The 23,040-nt window shown below is 35.5% G+C and overlaps 1 protein-coding gene across 1 annotated transcript; it reads left to right on the forward strand.

The window, feature by feature from the left end:
• Nucleotides 1-1,513: 1,513 nt before the first annotated feature.
• LOC134841987 (uncharacterized) lies at nucleotides 1,514-22,712 on the forward strand. Its single transcript, XM_063858117.1, has 7 exons — nucleotides 1,514-1,595; nucleotides 2,192-2,464; nucleotides 11,412-13,626; nucleotides 15,801-16,331; nucleotides 16,681-16,830; nucleotides 17,439-17,799; nucleotides 21,918-22,712. Exons 3-7 carry the CDS (start codon nucleotides 11,435-11,437, stop codon nucleotides 22,344-22,346), a joined length of 3,663 nt encoding a protein of 1,220 aa, XP_063714187.1. The 5' UTR covers nucleotides 1,514-1,595; nucleotides 2,192-2,464; nucleotides 11,412-11,434; the 3' UTR covers nucleotides 22,347-22,712.
• Nucleotides 22,713-23,040: the final 328 nt, after the last annotated feature.

Here is a 23,040-nt window from a genome sequence, read left to right on the forward strand (position 1 = left end):
GGGATCGATAGGTCAGTATTTGGGATCGGAGTTCAAAAAGTCAGTATTCGGGATCGAAGTTGAGATCGAAGTTGACAGGATTTGAGATTGAAGTTGGGTTGACAGGAATTGAGACCAAACGTTTGGTATTTTAACTGGTAGTTGATCAATGTAGTAATTGAGATTAATTTTTCTGGTGACCAGTAATTAAAAGATAATTTTAAACGTTATAATACACATATAGATATGTGTAAGCGGAATCCGCAAACAAAATTCGGATTCCACTTACAATTTGCGGCATTCGCTTACAGTTGCGGAATCCAAAACAGCTCAGTTTAACTACACAAATGTCTTATTATTTGTTTATGGATTCAAAAAACTGTTCTGGATTCCGCAAGTACTGTTGCGGATTCCAAAAACTCGTCTATCTTTGGAGCGATTTTAACACGTACAGGGTTTTAGGTATTTTGATTGTGGAATCCAAAACAGCGAAGAAGATCAAAGAAAAGTAGCAAAGTTGCGAATTCTGCGACAAATATGATTTTGACCTGTTGTGGAATCCGCTTGCAATGCACAGAATGCACAATTTGGCTTCGTAATGGTGCTGGTTCCAACTAAAAATTTATAAAGAAGTTGACAAAAAAACTATGTGCCGATTTCAGTGAGAAACTAATTTAGAGATAAAAGCGCAAAAAAACTATGATGAGCCAATGAGTTAAAATTTTATGTTTGAAATTTATGTCAAAGTTTATTTAAAAACCTGCAGAACCAACATTCGATCATATTAGCATCTGTCTGTACAAAAGTGGAACAAGGCTGCTTTATGATGTATTTTAAGTAGTTTTTTTATGAAAATGATGAAGTGTTTAAAACAGATAAACAATTTCACAATAAACTTTTTTGGCATTACTATTTGATTCAATTTTCTCAGATGGTATAATAATCTGACAAAACAGTGTTAGTTAAAAGTCAAAATGTCAGGGGAAAAACAGGACAAAACAACAAAACTCGGAACTTAAAGATTCGAATAGCGGATTAACGAGATAACTCCTATGAATACGATGGCCCAACTGTTCGCATGTTAACGCATAGTATAACCCATCAAAAATTGCCATTATGGACATACGTTTCTATATAAAACTCCTATAGAAAATTATATAAAGTTCCTACTAATTGCTTTGTCATGGTTAATTTGTGTTTTTGAATCTGTGATCAAATTATATCAAACTGATATTTTTGAATTCGAGACATCAATATCGGAAACTCTTTAAGCAAAAACTCTGCCGCAAAGAGTTCTTATTATCATGGAAGTTTGTACGGAGAATAGACAAGGCAATCATGTAACAAACATTTTATGCCAACAAACATTTTACAACAGCCATACTGCGCATTAAAAATCGAGAAAGAGAAGAAACACGAATTTGATAGAACACAACTAATCATAATGAGTCATCACTAGCACAGACACGTCTTAACTCGTGTTTTCAGTTCGAATTTTCAGTTTTGAGGTTGGAGTACAGTTTCTACCGTTCTTCGAAACTTTCTGAACGTGCTTTCGTTTGTTAATATGCAGTTTTAGAAAGTTATCTCAACAACTGTTCTAACATTTTCATTCGGTAGAACGTTTAAAAAATTAGTATATATTGGCGCCGAAGGCACATTGAGAAAAGTTTTGGGGTCAGTCAGCCAAAATAGGATATCTCAAAATAGTGCAAAGGGGGGACTCTTTGGGTCGACATGGGGTCGAATCGCTGAGGGGGGAAGGGCGTACAGGTTTGAAAATTATTGTCAAATTTTCTTATTTTTTTGTCGGGTGTGCGAAATTTGAGTTAATGCCAAATTGTTGGCAATATCCGTTTCGGTCAACAAATCTGAACAAAGTTAAACAAGACTGCTCGTATCAGGGCGAAGCCCTGAATGTTCCGACTGCCTTATAAGGTTGATGGAGCAGTAATAACATTAAAAATTTTAATGAAATAAGACAAAATGAAAAAATAAAATTCTAAAATTTGAAACTTTTAATGAAGATCATCCCCCCACGCGCCATATAAAGTACAAAAACATAGATTTCGCTTCTTTTAACAAACTAATTATGGCAAATAAGCTTCTTTTAACCCAATTTGGAACGGTTTTTAAGACGGATTAACTCACCGCTTACGCGTTAATAGCGCGAAATAGATTTCTTATATCTCAATTTACTCGGCGCCAATAGACGAAACAAACTTGATCCACGTTTATTTTTGGTGCTTGAAAAAAGAGCACCAGCGCTAATCGAAAGTGCCATTACGCGTTCGGTAGCCAAAACGGAAACAAATTACGCTTCAAGTACTGAATAACTCGCTAGAATTGTTACTTTATCTCTGTGTCAATTTAATAGTTTTTTCAGAGTCTTTAATATAACTCGAGTTTTGTGACGCCAAATTTTTAGTTTTATCTAAATTATTCATCTCCCAAATTCTTCGTCAATTCTTTCTTCTTACATTCGGTAAGTGAATTTTGTACATGCCAAATTATTAATGCCAAACTGATGGCAAAATGTTTTTTGATCAACGAATCTGAACGAAGTTAATTAATCTAAAGCTGCTCATTTCGACTTTGATTTCCAGTTTATCACTGATTTGAGAAAAATCTGTTCAAAAAACTGGTAAACCTAAAACGTTGTAATTTTTTGACCAGTTATATTGCTCAAGGTCACCGAAATTTATCGGAAAACGTCTTATATTTTTCAAATAATTCTGATCTTGAGAAACTAAAATAGCGTTTAAACTGAATTCGAACTAACAAAAGAGCAACGGGAAATGAATGAGCTTTTTCGAAAGCTTCGTTTTTCCATATTTCATTGACAGGATTGAATTTTTTTCCAATCAACGACAATCTGCCATGTATTTTTTGAGAGTGAAAAAAACACATAAAAAGCCGACAAAGAGACAAACGCAAAAATTTCGAGAAGCATTTTGATTTAATTTAAATTTGAAGACAAACGCAAAATCAATCCAAAAGACAACCCAGAAATTTTCACAGAAATAATTCCGATAGATTAATTAAAAGCTATAGAAGCACTAGCATTACATATCAACATGTTTGTGCCGGCAATCTATTTTCTTTTTATGACAAAAAAATTATCATGAGTTCACCAGCTGCAGCATTAGAGTACACAAATCGTTTCCTAATTGAAGTTTGAATAAATATTACAAACCTTTTTGTTCCGACTTTCGATACGAAACTAACGGAATATTTGTGCTCGGGGTGGATTTTTTTCTTCAGACAAATTTCGACTTTTTAACTAGCAATTTTTGACAGAATTTTAAAATTTAATTCAAAAAGTATTGTTGTCTTGAGCTTAAAATTGAAAAGATATTTCACCTGTGATCAATTTTCGTAAAGTTCTAAGCAGAAATAATCCGTTACGTTCGTTTCGGAAGTCGGGACATTAAAAGTCTGCGTTAAAAGCCTTAGCATTGGCTGTACTTAATAGTTGGTTAATGATCAAAACGAACACTTCCAAAATGAACACAGTTTATAGCAATATTTGCGACTTAGATTGGAAAAAAGACAGTTCATACTACAACAGAAACATTGCTTGTATAATAAAACTCAACTTAAGAAAACTGTATCAATAGACAAAATTTGATCTTCCGCTGGGAAGCAAAAAATAAATTCTACCTGAGAAAATAGACGTCGTTCAGGTTTTTTTTACACCATTTCATGGTCGTATTTGGATAGTGCAATTTTGCTAGCCTTCATCAGATGATTTCAAACTGAAGTCAAACATAGCCAACAGACTTTTGTTAGCTTTATGCAGCAGAGCGACACTGGACTTCCTAATTACCACGCCGTTTTCAGGATTACTGTGTGTACACTCTCAGATTTAACTTCTGAAGTAGTTTTCATAAAAGTGTTTAAGTTTCGGTCCCAGGTACATTTGGCCTGAGGGCCCGATAGCGACTCCGCGCTCGTTCCTTGTTATCAAAACGGGGGTTTGTTCCTCTGGTTTAGCTATACCTCTTCAGTCAGTTTCCGTGGGTGACTTCTGATTTTGATGTCATACGCGAGATCCAAGCAAACAACCCAACTAGTGTTTGCCGGGTGTAGCATCTCCTGTACTGCAGGGTCGTTTCATCTAAACAGATATTAGCACCCGTGACTAATTCAGTTTGTACGGGGACCGTTTTTTTTAAGATTGCGCAGAATCGTGTTTGCCTCGCATCCGTGGTTCTTTATTGGTTGCGGATTATTTGCTCTAAGAATGTTAGTACAAACTTTTTTAAGCTACCGATGGTTCTTTCTACACGTCTTGTTGCGCGATTGTTGTTGACAGGCGATTTTACAATTTAATTTATTTCGCCCTTGTAAAATGTTTTCGGCTTATTTGACATAAACTAGTCACTCAATCAACATGAATCTTCCGAGGTACTCAGTGAGTGACTACATATGATTTTAATAATTTAGCATCTTATCCGATTGGTTGTTTTTGCTCACCATAGCCAAAGGCAAACGCAAAAAAAGGCTAACCGCCTGGAGAACATTTTTTATTCGTTCGGAAAATTAATTGTTCCCCAAAACTCAAGTTGTTTCGATTCAATTGGTGCTTTTGGCTCGGCTATTTTAGCAACATTATTCTTTAAATTAGGGGAATGAGATTCATATCAGAAGCTCAATATTCGGCGCAGTTATCCGCAATTGACGCAGTCGAGTGGTGAAAATAAAGAAAAAAATACCCTTGGCGGCTTAAAACTTGTTTGAATTTCCTTGATGGTAATAGTCATTTCGGTTATTGACAGCTGGTGGCAGGTTTATGGGGATAACTAATTTATCGACTATCCGAAGGACATTATCTCTTAAGCAAAAATCATTTACAAACTAGGTCTTTCTTTTCGATCATTTCTCTGATCGCATTGACCACCTAAAATGCTCAAGGTCACCTATATTTTCGATATCTTGGCATTAACTAGAAAACTAATTTCCGGTAAAAACATTTGATTCTTGTTCTATTAAGTTGTTTTAGGTATTGTATTTGAAATTGTGAGCTCAACTTTCATCCGAGAGAGTGAATCAATTTTTTTTAAAATTTTATTGAAATAACTCCATTTTATTATTGACTGAAATTGATTTCTTATATCTAATATTACTCGTACCCAATAGACTAAACAAGCTTGATCGACGTTTATTTTTTGTGCTTGAAAAAAGAGCACCAGCGCGAATCGAAAGTGCCATTACGCGTTCGGTAGCCAAAACGGAAACAAGTTACCCTTCAAGTACTGAATAACTCGCTAGAGTTGTTACTTTATCTCTGTGTCAGTTTAATAGTTTTCTCAGAGTCTTTAAAATAACTGGTAAGTGAAATTTGTACATTCCAATTTGTTAATACCAAATTGATGGCAATATGTTTTTTGATCAATGAATCTGAACGAAGTTAATTAATCTGAAGCTGCTCATTTCGACTTCGTTTTCCAGTTTATCACTGATTTGGGACGTAAAAGTCAGTTCAAAAAACTGGTTAACCTAAAACGCTGTAATTTTTCAACAGTTGAATTGCTCAAGGTCACCGAAATTTATCGGAAAACGTCTGATATTTTTCAAATAATTCTGATCTTGAGAAACTAAAATAGCGTTAAAACTGAATTCCAACTAACAAAAGAGCAACGGGAAAAGAATGAGCTTTTTCGAAAACTTTTGTATTTTTTGAGAGTGAAAAAAACACATAAAAAGCCGACAAAGAGACAAACGCAAAAATTTTGAGATGCATTTTGGTTTTTTTTTAAATTTGAAGACAAACGCAAAATCAATCCAGAAGACAGCCCAGAAATTTTCACAGAAATAAGTCCGATAGATTAATTAAAAGCTATAGAAGCACTAGCATTACATATTAACATGTTTGTGCCGGCAATCTATTTTCTTTTTATGACAAAAAAATTATCATGAGTTCACCAGCTGCAGCATTAGAGTTCACAAATCGTTTCCTAATTGAAATTTGAATAAATATTACAAACCTTTTTGTTCCGACTTTCGATACGAAAATAACGGAATATTTGTGCTCGGGGTGGATTTCTTTTCTTCAGACAAATTTCGACTTTTTAACTAGCAATTTTTGACAGAGTTTTAAAATATAATTCAAAAAGTGTTGTTGACCTGAGCTTAAATTTGAAAAGATATTTCACCTGTGATCAATATTCGTAAAGTTATGTGGGTTTAAAGATTGCCTGTTTGGCCATTTTCACCAATTTGAGACAATTAACGAGCGATATAATTCGCGCTATTAACGCTTAAGCGGAGATTTAATCCGTCTTATAAATCGTTCCAAATTGATTGAACGGAGCTCATTTGCCATAATTGATTTGTTACAAGGAACGACATCTATTTTTTGTACTTTATATAGCGTGTGGGAAGATGATTTTCATAAAAAATTTCAAACTTTAGAAAAAAATTTTTCATTTTATTATATTTCATTAAATTTTCTTATGTTATTACTGCTGCTCCATAAACCTTAAAAGGCAGTCGGAACACTCAGGGCTTCGCCCTGATACGAGCAGTCTTGTTTAAATTTAGGTGATCAACTTAAATTTTGCCAAATTTCTCGAGCACACGTACAAAAATTGACCAAAAATCCGACGATACATGTAAAAACACAGCACCGAACACAAAACTGAGCAATACTGCACGTGTCAAAGCAAAACCCTAAATTTTTTAAGTGCCTAGTGAGGTCTATGGGGCAGTAACAACATGAAATAAATAAAAGTAACAAAATAAAACTATTTTTTTTTTAATTTGAGATTTTTTGCGAAAATGATTTCCCCACGCAACATTTCAAGTGCAACGTGATAGCTTTTGCTTCTGGTTAGTAACACTAGCGAATCAAGTTCCTTTACCCAATTAGGAACGATTCCATTGACGGATTAAGTCTCCGCTTAAGTGCTAATCGCGCAAAATATATCGCGTCTTAATTGTCCCAATTTGGCAAAAAGGCAATCTTTAAACCCCCATAATTTAACGAAAAATGATCACAAGTGAAATATTTTTTCGAATGTAAACTCAGACCACAATACCTGTTAACTGTCTACAATGGCGAGTTAAAAAAACGAATTTTGTCTGAAGAAAAAACCGATACGAGCAGAAGTAATCCGTTACTTTCGTTTCGGAAGTCGGGACAATAAAAGTCAGTGTTAAAAGCCTTAGCATTGGCTGTACTTAAAAGTTGGTTAATGATCAAAACGAACACTTCCAAAATGAACACAGTTTATAGCAATATTTGCGACTTAGATTGGAAAAAAGACAGTTCATACTACAACAGAAACATTGCTTGTATAATAAAACTCAACTTAAGAAAACTGTATCAATAGACAAAATTTGATCTTCCGCTGGGAAGCAAAAAATAAATTCTACCTGAGAAAATAGACGTCGTTCAGGTTTTTTTTACACCATTTCATGGTCGTATTTGGAGAGTGCAATTTTGCTAGCCTTCATCAGATGATTTCAAATTGAAGTCAAACATAGCCAACAGACTTTTGTTAGCTTTATGCAGCAGAGCGACACTGGACTTCCTAATTACCAAGCCGTTTTCAGGATTACTGTGTGTACACTCTCAGATTTAACTTCTGAAGTAGTTTTCATAAAAGTGTTTAAGTTTCGGTCCCAGGTACATTTGGCCTGAGGGCCCGATAGCGACTCCGCGCTCGTTCCTTGTTATCAAAACGGGGGTTTGTTCCTCTGGTTTAGCTATACCTCTTCAGTCAGTTTCCGTGGGTGACTTCTGATTTTGATGTCATACGCGAGATCCAAGCAAACAACCCAACTCGTGTTTGCCGGGTGTAGCATCTCCTGTACTGCAGGGTCGTTTCATCTAAACAGATATTAGCACCCGTGACTAATTCAGTTTGTACGGGGACCGTTTTTTTTAAGATTGCGCAGAATCGTGTTTGCCTCGCATCCGTGGTTCTTTATTGGTTGCGGATTATTTGCTCTAAGAATGTTAGTACAAACTTTTTTAAGCTACCGATGGTTCTTTCTACACGTCCTGTTGCGCGATGGTTGTTGACAGGCGATTTTACAATTTAATTTATTTCGCCCTTGTAAAATATTTTCGGCTTATTTGACATAAACTAGTCACTCAATCAACATGAATCTTCCGAGGTACTCAGTGAGTGACTACATATGATTTTAATAATTTAGCATCTTATCCGATTGGTTGTTTTTGCTCACCATAGCCAAAGGCAAACGCAAAAAAAGGCTAACCGCCTGGAGAACATTTTTTATTCATTCAGAAAATTAATTGTTCCCCAAAACTCAAGTTGTTTCGATTCAATTGGTGCTTTTGGCTCGGCTATTTTAGCAACATTATTCTTTAAATTAGGGGAATGAGATTCATATCAGAAGCTCAATATTCGGCGCAGTTATCCGCAATTGACGCAGTCGAGTGGTGAAAATAAAGAAAAAAATACCCTTGGCGGTTTAAAACTTGTTTGAATTTCCTTGATGGTAATAGTCATTTCGGTTATTGACAGCTGGTGGCAGGTTTATGGGGATAACTAATTTATCGACTATCCGAAGGACATTATCTCTTACGCAAAAATCATTTACAAACTAGGTCTTTCTTTTCGATCATTTCTCTGGCCGCATTGATTTGAGATTTGGACTTGCACTGGGATTCAATAAAAAGTAAATTGAATAACTCTGGTAGTGAAGTAGGTTCGCTAACAATTTTGTGGCCCCTGAGATCAATTGGCATGACTAGGTTGTTTGAGTGCACCGGTGGAATGGTTTCCCCATTAAACGCCGAGGGTAACAAAAGGTCTGTATTGGCTTTAATACTTTTCTTTTTGTTTCTTTGGTAACCGCTTCCAACGTTGAGGTAGTAATTTATACTCTAAATTTATCGTCGGCTCCGTTTTTTGGCTCCGTTGTTTAGTAGTAGCTCTTTCTAACTTCCTGAAACTTCTTCTTGACATAATTTCGACAATAATCTGCAACTCCCCCCTCCCACGCACACGCTAGCTTTTTCTTTTCCGCTTTGTTCGAGTACCTTGATGAGATTGGTATTGGTCTGCAGCGATTGAATTTGGTATAGCAGGGCCTAACTGCTATACCACCGCCTCCAGGCCGTTGTGACTTGAGTCGCATACTATCCTGATGTCTCGATGGACATTGATGTTTCGGAGCTCTAGTATGTTCGCAGCCTGATTTTTCAGATTTGAAAATAAGGCTTGGCACTCGATTATTCATTCGTAGAATTTTGTCCTTTATTTTCCAACGGTGTCCATTATTTCTTCAGTTTTCGGTAGCTTATACTTCTTTGTGAAGACTTGCTTTTTAACCTCTCTCGATTCATGTTGTAGTTTAACCCACACGTGCTTTTGGACCGTTATTACAATCAGCGAAACGAATTATTTATCGGAACATTCTTCTAAGTTTCAGAAATAAATCTGCTTCTAAAATTTCTCGATTTTGCTGCCTACTTTATCTTGAATTATTCGCGTCGAGGGTCCTCTTCGATTCTCCGAAGGTGAATATCAAGATCGTATTTCGCTGTCTATCTAAACACGCGTAAAAATCCCATTTATGCGTATTAGCAGCTGAGCCCCACTTTTAACTTTGGACAGCAGTTTTAGCTGACTGGCAGCACCAGGTAATCACCCAAACTAGCCGATTTCAGAGAGCATCGGGGCGTATTTACTGGGATTACCCATCCCACTGAATTTTCGTGCTGGGAAATGTGATCAACTGCTGCCTTCGGATCATTAATTTCACAATCTCTGTGTTCCTGGATCTATCCAGCTGCTCCGCGCCCCCTTTGACAACCTTGTTTATCCCTGCAGTTTGGTTGATAATGTGCTTCTGTCCGGCGTTAGTTACGAGTGAACAACTGATCAGGTGTGAAACCCGGAGGATCCCACTTTTAGCACCGACTGATTTCGGCGATTTTCCCATTCGGTTTAGTCCGTGCCCTTGGTTCGATCCTCTGCCGCGGTTTTTGTTTTGCTTTGATGAGCATTTCGCATTCGTGCCGATGAAGTCGTTAAATTTGAAACTTCAGCATTTTGTTCCACCGCTCTTAGGATAAAGCGATTCCATAGACTTCCTCCAGCGTTCCTGGTGGCTGACACAGATCAGTTTGTGCTTCCGATTGTTCATATTGATTATGAAAACATCACTCAGTATGCGTCCTTCTAGTGTCTGGAATTTACATCATGCGGTAAGACCGCATTGAACCGAGTGAAAATGTTCCAGTGACTCGTTGGTGTGCAGATTCCTAGATCAGAGTTGAGAAGTCTCGTGTGTTTCCTTTCTTTGTTGAGTTCGGTTTCTACCGCTTTCACAACCCGTGGAAATCTTGTCACCCCCAGATCGAGGCGCGGGCGCTTTGTGAGTAACTCGTCCTGATTTCTCCCCAGGCAGAATTAGAGATTCGATATCAACGTTTGTTCGCCTTGTTTTCGTTTTTTCCGTCCGCACCCGCTGCTAACGCCCCAATTTGCGCCAATGTAAGCGCTGTTGGAAAAAATAATTTTTTGGATTTAATCCGTGTTTTACTACCCTTCCCCATTGGCATCTGTTTTACCGGAATTCCCAGAGCATGGATGGTTCGATGAATTTTGTGGGCCAGAAACCTGTTATTGCAATTGGATTTTCCCCCACTTGAACCTGTTGATTACGCCATGTTGAAAATCCGTTTCATGAAAAGTAAGCTGCAGATCGAATAGATTAATTTAGTCCTTTAAATTATTTCATAAGAGTGAGAAATAGAGGTAACGTGAAGGGTCACAGACAACGCCGTTTACAAGCAACGCCAATTAGCATCAGTTCAGCATCATGAATGAACTAATGTGAAAGTTGAAATAACACTCCACGTCAAACTTTTATTGGATCTCTTCAACTATCCCCCCTTTGGTCTCTAGTAACGAATTGCTATCCCTGTAAAAAAATAAATCAATGATTAAGCATATGTGAATTTTGTACCTAGTAACGATGCCCCTTTTTGCAAAAGGAAGGAAATGGATAGAGAGATCACCCGTATGACTGTAGGGTCGTTAGTAAGTTCCAGTTATATGTAAAATCTAGTTTTGATCAAGTTTCAGGAATACTTGAACATCCAGTTTTGGCCATTATTCAGCGGTTGAGCTCCGTGAAGGTTGAGCTAGGTTATTTGCAAAGTACTACCTAATTTGAAAAAAAATCGCATCAAAACTTTCACGTTTTAAAAAAAAATTTTGTCTGGATAGCTGAGCTCGATAATTCAATTCTTAAATCTAAGAGATCTGCGGCTATGAATACGAGCAGTTTGTTAGCCACTTAGTTTTCACTTAGTTGTGAATTCACACGTGAACTTATAAAGGGAAAAAACTCGAAACAATTTTTCCGTCAAAAAGCACATAAGATAAGAAATAAATCAAAATAGATAATTAGATATGTGGAAAAAAGTAAGTAATTTTCTTTCTCAGCTCAATTTTTCTTCTGGGTCTAAATGGATTCGCAAGACCAAGAATCAATCGAACAACACCCGTCCGGAACAGATCCAGCAGAAAGAAAATTATCTGATTGCGATACATTTGAAAGTAATTTAAGCAAGCTGACGCAAGAATTGGACAAGATAGAAATCCACTGGCCCGGAGGCGGTAAAGTTAATTTCAATGACGATGCTTCCTTGAAGCGGTTCATGGAAAACCAGTACCCAAAGTGGAAAAACAGAGGTGAGAAAACGTCTGTTCCATGTGTGAGAATCTCTCAAATAATAATTCCAAACGAGCAGTTGGGTACAGAACTGCAGAAACATTACAAAGCACTTCAAAAAGGCGATGAAGGGGAGAGCAAAATGTACAGACTGTTTGTCACTGAAGTTTCAACGGATGATTCCGGAATCATCATTCTTCCAAATGTAGACGGCAGCCATATTTTTGAAAAAGGCGGTCCAGGTAGCGTGGAAATTGACATGATAGTTGCACATCCAACGAAAGGAATCTTCGTCTTCAACGTGAAAAACGAAATAAAAGTAAATAAACAAAAACTTCAATCCGATTTTGAAAAACACAAAAATTTTGTACGATACTTATTGCGTTACAATACACGCTCTACAGAATCATCTGGAGAAAATGATGACAAAAACGACGATAATGAAGTTCCAATTCACAATGTATATTGCTCTTTAGCGGGTAAAAAACCAGCATATGCACCCAAAAAACGTCCAGAAACCCAAGATGAACCAAATCTGAATTGGTACGACAAAGATGGACAGACTAATCAATTGATTGTTTTTTATCAGTGGCATTTCAACGAGTTTGCAAGACATTGGAAAGACACGCTTCAAAAAATTCCAGAGATGAAGGAATCCGACAAATTTGACTTTCTTATTGCCCGTCTTGTTGCTTTGAACTCCATGGAAGGAGACAGCGCTCTAATTCATCGCAAATTTGTTTCTGAAGATATTCAGTCTATTAAAGTCAAAACAGAGAAACTAGAACCTTGGCTTGAAAAACAAATCGATGAAGTTTTACCTCAAACAAATGATAACTGCAAACAAAAACTCATACGAGCCTCGAAGTCAGTGTACAACCAGACAAAAAACGAAAAAACGACGGTGATTCTTTGGACGAGAGAACAGTTGGGTGTCATCGGCAAAGTATTCAAAGGACTTACAGATCTTTCAAAAGATTCCGAACCTCTACGAATAAACGTAAGAGGAACAAAGGGATCTGGGAAGACGATGCTGATGATCCATTTGGCTAAATTGGCCAAGAGCGTTCTCTTTGAGACGGGACAAACAGAAAGTAAAGTAGTTATATTCGACGGGTCTTCTCTTAGAGCGATGGTTCTTTTTTCACAGATGAAGCAAACGTTAAATGGATCAGGCATTGAGTTTTGGACGGCTCAGAATGTCTCCGAGAAACTTGATAAAATAGGAAATGGAATTATTTTTATAGACGAAGATCCTCTCACGTACCCAAAGATGCAAAAACTTTTCTTAAAATTTGACGAAAAAGGTGTGCATTTCTGCATCTTTTCCTCGGAAGAACCAGTGTTTTCGGGCTATGGCCTAAGTAAAATTAAATTTAATGACGTCATCCTCTCACATGCCATGAGATCCACGAAACAACTCCACGCTTTTTCACGCAACATTGTCAGAAACGCGAACACAACCATTGGATTCCGTGAAATTTATGGAACACCGTCTCATAGTCTTGAGGGAACCAACCGGCCGGAGATCCTTTACGTTAAATCAACCAATGGATCTGAAATGGAAACATTTTTTGAAAAGTGCATCCAGACAATAGTGAGATACGCTAGAATGTCCAACGACAAATCCAGCGTTCTTGTTGTTACCAACTTTTTATCTCCAAAAAGTCAAATTGCTATCATATCTGCTTTAAAAAAGGAAAAAATAGCTTTGCGCTCTTTTTCGCATGGGATATTAATCGACAGAAACGATGAAAATTTACCATTCATTCGTTTGGAATCCAGCGACAGAATCTACGGAAGCGAATTTGCAAGTGTTGTTTTGATGCTAGAGAAATTGACATGGCAATGTTCTGAAGGCTTCAGGAGAAGTTTTCGTGCGGCAGTAACACGTGCAACAACCAATTTGGCCATTGTTATATCAAATACTACTTTTTTCAATTCTCCGCTAGAAGAAAAAGAACTTACGGATGCAATCTGTGATCTGTGAGGCTTTCATTTTTTTATAACACTTGAAAAGTCATGGCCGCTTGGAAATTCGCGACATTCTCAAAAAAATTTATTTGTCGGGTACGCTTTTTGTAGCGGAGATGCGCAGTTTTCTCAGTCAAATAACGCAGCGCTTCTCTTGAAATTCAACCGCGCATTTTGAACGGTATTTTGTAGAGATTTTTGTTCCGAATTTCAAAGAAAAAGACGGAATATTTGTGCTCGGGGTGGTTTCTTTTATCCAGACAAATTTCGACTTTTTAATTAGCCATTTTTGACGGAAGTTTTTATATCAGCCAAAAAGTATTGTTTTCCTGAACTGAAGTTTGAAAAAATATATATTCATTTTACGTGGAAGCATTTTTAGTAAAATTATAAAGATTTTAAGGTTACAAAAGACGGAATATTTGCGCTCGGGGTGGTTTCTTTTATCCAGACAAATTTCGACTTTTTAATTAGCCATTTTTGACGGAAGTTTTTATATCAGCCAAAAAGTATTGTTTTCCTGAACTGAAGTTTGAAAAAATATATATTCATTTTACGTGGAAGCATTTTTAGTAAAATTATAAAGATTTTAAGGTTACAAATTTGGCCAATTTGGGACAATTAACGCGCAATATATTCCGCATTGTTGTTCCGACTTTCGCATAAAACAGAATATTTATGCTCGGTGTGTTTTTTTTATTCAGTCAAATTTCGCCGACCGGAATAATAGTTCTCGACAAAAATTTTTTATACCATATTGAAGATATCAACTTCTTGAGTTCAAATCTAAAAAAATTTTTTACCTCCAATTTTTTTTTCTAAAGTTCTGGGGGTTTGAAAATTGCCAAATTGGCCATGCTCTGGACTAAATTATGCGCGTTTCAAGAATTTATTGTTCCGACTTTCGATACGAAAGTAACGGAATATTTGTGCTCGGGTGGGTTTTTTTTTCTTCAGACAAATTTCGACTTTTTAACTAGCCATTTTTGACGGAAAATTTTTTATATCATTCGAAAGGTATTGTTGTCTTGAGCTCAAATTTGAAAAGATATTTTACCTATGATCTTTTTTCGTAAAGTTATGGGGGTTTAAAGATTGCCATTTTGGCCAATTTGGGACAATTAAAGCGCAATATATTTCGCTCTATTAACGCGTAAGCGGAGAGTTAACCCGTCTTAGAAATCGTTCCAAATTGGTTAAAAGAAGCTTATTCGCCATAATTGATTTGTTACAAGGAGCAAAATTTATCCTTTTGTACTTGTATTGTTCAAAATTTATAGGTTTTTAATGTTTTTTTTTCCAAAAAAGTATTGAATATGAATTAAGTGACAGTCTGAACATTCAGGGCTTCGCCCTGATATACGAGCAGTCTCGTTGATGTCTAAGCAGTGATTTAATCTGTCTTAAGAATGCATTTCGAATTGGTAGAAGAAGGCTTTTTATCATAATTGCCACATTAAAACTAGCGAAATCTATCTTTTTGTTTTATATGGCGAGTGGGAATAACAGAAAAAAATATCATTTTCTTAAATCGATTTTTCAGGTGAACACTGCTCTATAGGCCTTAAAAGTCAGTCGAAACATTCAAGGCTTTGCCCCAATACAAGCCGTCGTCTTGTTTGGTATTTCAAAAGCATGGTAGTTTTGAAATTGAGTAATATTAATTCAGCATTTATTGCTATGCTAAGTTTTTTTAAATTCTTTTCTCTACATGTCATGATAAATTCTTGTTTTCATGGACAAAATACGGAAGCATGGTACTTTTTGGTATCTCGCAATATCAGCAATTTCCTTCCAATTCCAATGCCGTATTTTGATCCAAATCCAGTTCCAAAGTATTTATAGACATACTTTGAAGACTTCATTTGTTTTCGGAATCAATTTTCGGTTGTCAATTGAAAAGTTACGTCATTTGGCTAAAATTTACAAGACTTTCGTAACAGGTACATGATTGTTGTGCATTTTCGGCTGTTTATTTACTAGCTGAATATACTTCGTTCCGTTTATATACCGCCACAAAAATCATCCCGAAACCAAATTTTTTATCACTGCTTCTTGAAGTCGGAACAAAAAAAAAACTGTAAAAAATTGCTGAAAAATTTTTAAAAATGAGAAAAATAATATTTTTTTACTACGCCAAAATTTTGTTTCCTTTTCATTTATATGAAAACCTCACTTCCTTCCAGAAAAATCAGAAATGTTCCGGTTGTTAGAAGTAAGCTCGCCAGATACATCACGTCACTGTTGAAAATTTTTAGCCAAAATTTTCAAACTGTATTGATTATTGGTGCGATTCCCATAATAGACTGTTTGAAAGAGACCGAAATGAACGAAGACGGTTTGAATTGGATCTCAGCGAACGAAGCGAAAAAGTACAGTTTCGACGCAGACAAGACAGTTTTTGTTTTCTCAAACGTTGCAAAATCTTGTTCAAGGGCGGCACAAAAATGGTATCAACAGCAGAACATTTCTGTTTACTTCTACGTTGATAAAAACAGTTTCGACCATATGATCTTGCAATTACTGAAACTGCCAAAAGGTTCGGAAAAAATAAAAATATTTTGTCGTAGAGACCTTTTGATTGACATAAGTCAATTCTCCAAAGACCTCAAAGAGCTGGCTGAAACCGATGTCAACAAAACTTTGTCAGACAATATTCAACCAGCGATAACAAAAACTGAGCCTGACGATACCCACTACACTCGGAAAGATCTAAGGCAGGGTTGTATAATGAATAATTTTTTAAAATTTCCTTAAAAAAATTCCTAAAAATTTGCTAAAAATTTTCTTTCACTATAAAAGTACTTTTTTTGGCTGAGGCAAAAAGAGTCTTCATTTAGAATTCTTCAATTTATTTGCTTCTGCACTTATTTAGATTATTAATTATATGACCACAAGTATTTTTAGGGTCCCCCGGATTTGTTGTACCTTTCGTGACTCATTACTCCAAACTGTTTCTCTAAAATTAATTTTGTTGGAAAAATCAACTATTTTTTTCTTTGAGCCGTTGAAACAAAATATGGATATTTTTATTTATTTGAAGTTTTCTTACAACCCTGATCTAAGGGAATGGTTGTCCGTTTACGAGACTCTCATCGGTGAGGAATATCGACCAATTTCGTGGCAAGCGATCTTCATTGATGCAAGTGGCTTACTTGGCAGAGAGTATCTTCAGCATCTCAAAACTCGCAATCTAGAAGAAGCAGTTGCTTGCAGGTATCTTGTTTACTATAACTCCCCTATGTTACATACGCGGTTTAAGGTCGCGATGCCACCGGTCAGGGTCTTTTGGGGGAGCTCGGAACATCATTGACCTGACTAAATAGAAGAAGGTTGACCAAAATTTCTTTTAGAAAATCCGTCCTTTCGAGAAAATCCTGAATCCACCCCTCCCCTTTTGGTAGTTAAACGATAACCGCTTCGGCAAACCCTAAAATGGTCTAAAAATGCCTTGCCTACGGTAGCAATAGATAATATTTTTGAAAAAACCTTCAAAAAAATCAAAAATGCCATAGCGCAATCTCAAACGCCGTTGTTTCAAAGCAGAAAAATATTTTGAGAGAATTTCTAAGCCAACTCTTTCTTGGTAAACTTTTCAGCAATTTTGGTTTTCTTTTGTCTAGACTCAAATATTTTGGAGTATAAAGTTCCAATTTAAAAAAACGGGTTGGCGGCGGGTTCCACCCCCTGATTAAACAAATACATAAAGGGTAACAGTTGGGCGTTCAATCGTATAATGGACACACGCAAACGTTAATTATACGGTTTTTTGCCTTATAGCAAATTACAATGGGTAAAAAATAATTACCAAGATCCGCTTTCAGGAAAGATGCGTCTGATTTGCTGCGAAAAATCTCCACACTAACCCACGAAAATTCAGAAATACACTTGAATTATCAAATCCATTCTCTATTTTACGCTTTGCTGGGCGCAAAAACTCCTATTGTCGGTAACCCAACAAACTCAGAGGAATGCAAAACACCTACATATTTATATGAAATCGCAGTTCAGAAGCTCCTCGCATTTAAATCAGAAGCTGCAGATGTCAGTAAAACAAGCAACCCATTGATCAATGATGATCGCTTAGATATAAGTGCACCATACTCTTTTGAAGCAAGTGAGAAGGTGAAGAAGCGAATACAATTTAGTAAGAAACTGGAGCTCATTGGATGTTGCAGCGAGCAGGTATGTTTTTGTTAACTCGGGGATTTTAAAACCGTACCTCCATAAAAGTTTCGCGCATGTTTTATATGATCTGTAAACGTACCGAGGTATATAATTATAGAGAATTGCAAAAAGTTCGGACAGACAGAATTAATTAAAAAGATTAACTGTCTGGACATAACGGAAATTTAAACTGAAAGAAACAACGTCGAAAGTTCAGAAAGCAGAGTTTCGCTCAAAACCTATAACATCATCGGGCAATTGCATTCGAAGCGTCGAATAGTGATAGACCTCTTGAAACAGGACAATTATTGCTCAAAGTGGCTTATGTACTTCTGCGATTAGTTTACAATTTTTGAATAATTTTATCAGAATCTTCACTTCCGTTTGTTTATTTTTGGGCGACCTAATCTGTTTTTTTTTGTTGTTCGATTTTTTAACTAATTTTTCCAACTGTTTTATAGTAAAATCTGGAAGCTCATCGCACTATTGAAAAACTAGGCTAGCATAACCATTGGATAATTGACGATCTCGCATTTTGAATTTGGTCTGACAAAAAATTCAAGGATGTTCGGCTTCAAATTTTGAATGCAAAAAAATGACGAATAGTTTCGCATCCTGAAAAAGCGACGAATACAAAGAAATAAAGAAAAGCGACGAAAACAAAAAAGCGAAGATCCGTTTTTGCAAAAAAAAAGTTCTGCGCCGCTCGCGAGTTTCTTAAAAAACCTGGCATAAACAGGCTCCTCTCTTAAGCTTTGTGTATCTGGGCACTAAAGGCGTCTTTACATAACTTGGTGGGTAAATCAGCATAAAGTATACGTCGTAAAATATTTCCAACGAAAAACCCTTTAGAAAACTTTGACAACCACAATTGAGAAAGGGTTGGGCGGACACATATAGAGTTGCAAAAAGTTGGAACAGACAGAATTAATTAAAAAGGGCAAATGATCCTATTTCAGAAAAATTCTGCATGCAAAAGCTAACTTTTCAGAGAGAAAATATGGCTCAATGTCACCCTAAAACTCAAATTTGCATGCGAAAACTACTCAAAATTGACAAAATGCTCGTTTAAATCAATTCTAACTGGCCAAAATTTTTGCCAGTACATTTAGGGGGATCAAAAATGGTAAAAATTTTTAGTATAATTGCGTTCATCAAATCTCTTGGTTCTTTCTATGGAATGGTTGTAACTAGGTTGAATATCAAAAGCTCATCAATTATATGAGGTATTAATTTTTCTTCTTTTTCAACTTTTTGATTCAATCAAGACAATTGCCACAATTTTTTCAAATTTACTGCTTCTCTGGATTGTGAATTTAATAGCCTTGCGCACTCTTGTTATGTTTCGAGCCTTGTTACGTTTTGAGCAATGTTTAAATGTGTTCAGGTCTTTATTATTCATATCGTAAATTGGGTCATTCGAACTTGATAGATTTTCTTGAACTGATAAGTTGTGTGTTCAAATCTTATATATAGTCAGTGATTATTTTTAGGTCAGTTTTTTATTTTTTATCTTGTCTGTAAAGTTTGCTCTTTTAATAGATTTTCTACTTGTTGATGCTCCGATTCTAAAATTGTTTATGTCGATCTTGACTTCGATTCGTCTGTGGCTTGTTTTTTTTTGCGGTCAATCGAAAAGTGTTTTTGTTTCATTTATAGAATGTTTCTATAATAGAATGTTTCGTTTGTTTTTGTTTCATTTATAGAATGTTTCTATAATAGAATGTTTCGTTTATAGAATGTCTAATACTATATTGAATGTTTCCAGTGCTTGAATTCCGAATAAACAAGGTATGTCATGGCCCTTGACATTTATTTTGAGTCAGAAAATTTTCAATTTCACTCAGCGGTAAATAAATTAGATATGTTGCTTTTTTCGGATCATATCTTATTACTGTGAAACTTTGGTCCCTTTCTTGTTTTTGACTTTGTTCTTTCATTCACTGTATCGGATCAAGAGACTTTTTAACGTCTCATAGATATGACTGTTTTTGCTGCATCGGTTTCAATTAATGAATCTTGAACGTTTTTTTTTCATCAGTCATTTTAATCTTTTTTTATCGTTTCTCTACTGAGAAAATGACCTCATTAACCTACCGACAGGGGTTTATATTTTGATCATCTTCTATTTTTTTCCTTTTGGAGTCTTGCTTTCAGATTAGGTATTTTGATCATTTATTTCCTCCTACTTGTACCTCTATTACGATGGTATCTTGAGTTGCCACCTCTGCGATTTCTTGTCGATCCACTCAAGTACTAATTGTCACCTGCGGTTTGTTGGTTTTTAGCTGTAATTAATCTCTCATGGTATGTTCTAAAACTTACAAGGTAGGGTCTATTTGTTCTACTTCGGAATCTTTTTTAGTGAAAAATTTTCAAAGATCTTTTTGTATTGGTTCCAGGTTACATCTTCTTTTTCAAATGATATATTTTTTTATATGATCAACGGTCTTATGCAAGAAACAGTCCGAAATGAAGAATAATATCAGTTAGCGCGTTTTGATAAGGTTTAAAAAGAATAAAAAAACTGGATCATTTAATCATGTTTTTACACGGAAATTGAATTTTTAACTGGGTATATCATTTTTAAATCGCACAATTTTGAACTGATTTTTAAGCAATGATTAGATATTTCATTAAACAGTATCTTTTCAAAGAAAAAGGTTTTCTCAAAATTGTATCAATTTTAGAAAACTTGATTTTTCTACTTGTAATTACAATGAGGAAAACAATTTTCGTTTTTCACAAAACAGATTTATTGTTCCGATCATGGAATAAAGTGCGGAATAATTATGCATTGGGTGGTTTTTTATTCAGTCAATTTTTGACATTGATGTCTGGAGCTCAAGTAAAAACAGATAGTTTACTTGTGTTTGTTTTTCACAAAGTTATAATGGTTTGAGCTTGGGACTACTTTGGCGATTTTAATCCAGATTGTGATAATTAGCGTGCGATCTAGTTCGTTCCATTGCAGCGTAAGAGGCCAGTTGTATCAGCTCAAAGTGAACTGAGGCAAACAGTTCGCCTCTAATCATTACCACTTTTAAATTATAATGCAAAGTACTACACATAGTTTGTGGGGACGAAAATGAAGATAAAATTTTTTAATTAGAGAATTTCTATTAATTTTTAAATTTTTTTTAGGATTTTTTAAACTAAAAAACTTCTGATCGACAATTTACGGCAATCGGCGCTTTGCCCTGATAAACAAGCAGTCTTGTTGGTATATTGAGATTTTTTTGAATTGGTAAATAAAATATAGTTAGTTTAACTTGTCCAAGTTGCAATTGGCAATGATTTTTTTGTGGCATGAAATTTGTGTTAGTATCTTGTCTTCGGAAAATTTGCGTTAATTTGCCATCTTTGGAATGAGCACTATGAATAAATAGAGTATCGATGGCTAAAACGTATCTGAAAACTAGTTTTTTTTTGGCTAAATTGGTAACTGGCTGATCCACATAAGCTGAGGAAAACCGATTTCAGCTGAATTGGATATTCAATTTAACAAACTTTGAGCTCTTCCTGATTTGTTTAAGCAAGAATGTAATTTATCCGTCATAAATTTAAACAAGATTGGTCGCATCAGGGCTGAATGTTACGACTACCAGTCTGTGGATCAGTGTTTGCTTTAAAAATTATTGATGATTTTGTCAAAAAAAAATGAAAGAAGAAAGATCTCTAAGCTTTTGAAAAATTGTTTATTTTTTTTTCTGAAACTCATCCCCCACAAGCCATATAAAGTTCTAAGTGCTAAACTTTAACCCTAGTAACGTAGCAGTTAAGACAATTAGCCTGCTTCAAGCCAAATTAGCAATCTTTGAAACCCCATAACCTTAAGAAGAACAATCACAGGTGACAAATTCTTGTAATTTGAACTCAAGGCAACAATACCTTTCGAATGGTATAAAAAACGTCAAAAAGTGTTAGTTGAAATAAGTCTGAAGAAAAAAACCACCTCGAGCTGATATATTCCGTCCATTTCTTTGAAAGTTGGGACAATTAGTTAAGATAAAATTGATCTGAGAAAAAAATCTCAACGAATCATAAAAATTGGTTAATGTTCGTTTTCTGAAGTTAAAGGTTTAAAAATTCCGTTAAGTTAATTACAACAAAATCACCCAATATTTCCTTTTTAGACTGATCAACTGACGGAAGTAGTCGCTAAGATGTCCTCGGCTGGGTCAGTTATTCAAAAATTAAAAGCAAAAATTTGTTCTCTCCTGGCAGAATATAAACAGATTTTGAACACGGAGACGAAACCTGCTGTTCGGGGGAAGAAGCGCGAAGAAATATCCAACGAATGTGCTGGTGCTGCACGTAGTTGCTTAGAACTATCAGCCGCTCTACCAGTTAATTATTTCGCTCTTGACGCGCTAAATTTTGCGATGAAAGGATTCCATATGAACCCTTCCAACATAGAGTGCTGCGATATTTTGATCAAATTGTTTGAAATGGAAATGGAAGATTTAGCTAAAATGAAGTCCCAGTATTTAAACGATAAAGAAGAAACTGTTCTCAAGCAACTTGTATCGAAAGATATTTATGCATTTGAAATGCTCCAATAAATCATGGATCATTTATGATCATTTTTTTATAACGTAATGTCATTTATCTTATATATTTAAAAGTGTGTGTTCTGTAAGTAGACTGCTAACTAAACATGCATGCTCATGCTGAGAAGTTAAGTTTGCTGAGAAGTTAAGTTTTCAGCTGAGAAGTTAAGTTTTCAGACAATTTAAGCGGTTAAAGTTGCTTCAGATAAACTTGATCTGGTAAATAAGTAGAAAAATTTGTTAAACTGCATGTATTGCAATGATTGCTGATACAGATTTAGATTTTTCTAACTGGAACAATTGTCCGGGAAAATTGCTTGCAATTCTCCGGGAATAAATCTATTTTATCAAAATTTCTTCTAGTTTTATTTTATTATAAATAAACCAATAGTAGCATGCTGACGAAGTTTTGACAAATTCGTCGGCTTACTGACTTTCTAACTTTCTAATTGATGTACATATTACTCTGTCACTACATCTAATGATTATAATGAATTGTTTTCAAGTGAGGTTATATAAATCATTTGAAAGACTTATGGTTTTTTTAGAATACCTGAGAAAGCGTTCGTTGCTTTGTAAAAAATCCTTAGACTATTTTTGTTCCGACTTTTGTAACGAAAGTAACGGAGTGGGGTGGGTGTTTTCTTCACAAATTTTGACTTTTTAAAAGGTATTGTCATTGAGGGAAAGCAAAATGTGGAGATTG

The sequence above is a fragment of the Symsagittifera roscoffensis genome, chromosome 3 (genome assembly GCF_963678635.1).
Source record: "Symsagittifera roscoffensis chromosome 3, txSymRosc1.1, whole genome shotgun sequence".
Taxonomy (NCBI): Eukaryota; Metazoa; Xenacoelomorpha; order Acoela; family Convolutidae; genus Symsagittifera; species Symsagittifera roscoffensis.

What these genes read in the sequence shown, in the direction of transcription:
- LOC134841987 (XM_063858117.1), top strand. Translation starts at nt 11,435, where the DNA reads ATGGATTCGCAAGACCAAGAATCAATCGAACAACACCCGTCCGGAACA. An exon ending in ACGGATGCAATCTGTGATCT is followed by an intron (nt 13,627 to 15,800) that starts GTGAGGCTTTCA and finishes ACTTCCTTCCAG; the next exon opens with AAAAATCAGAAATGTTCCGG. An exon ending in TTGGATGTTGCAGCGAGCAG is followed by an intron (nt 17,800 to 21,917) that starts GTATGTTTTTGT and finishes TTTCCTTTTTAG; the next exon opens with ACTGATCAACTGACGGAAGT.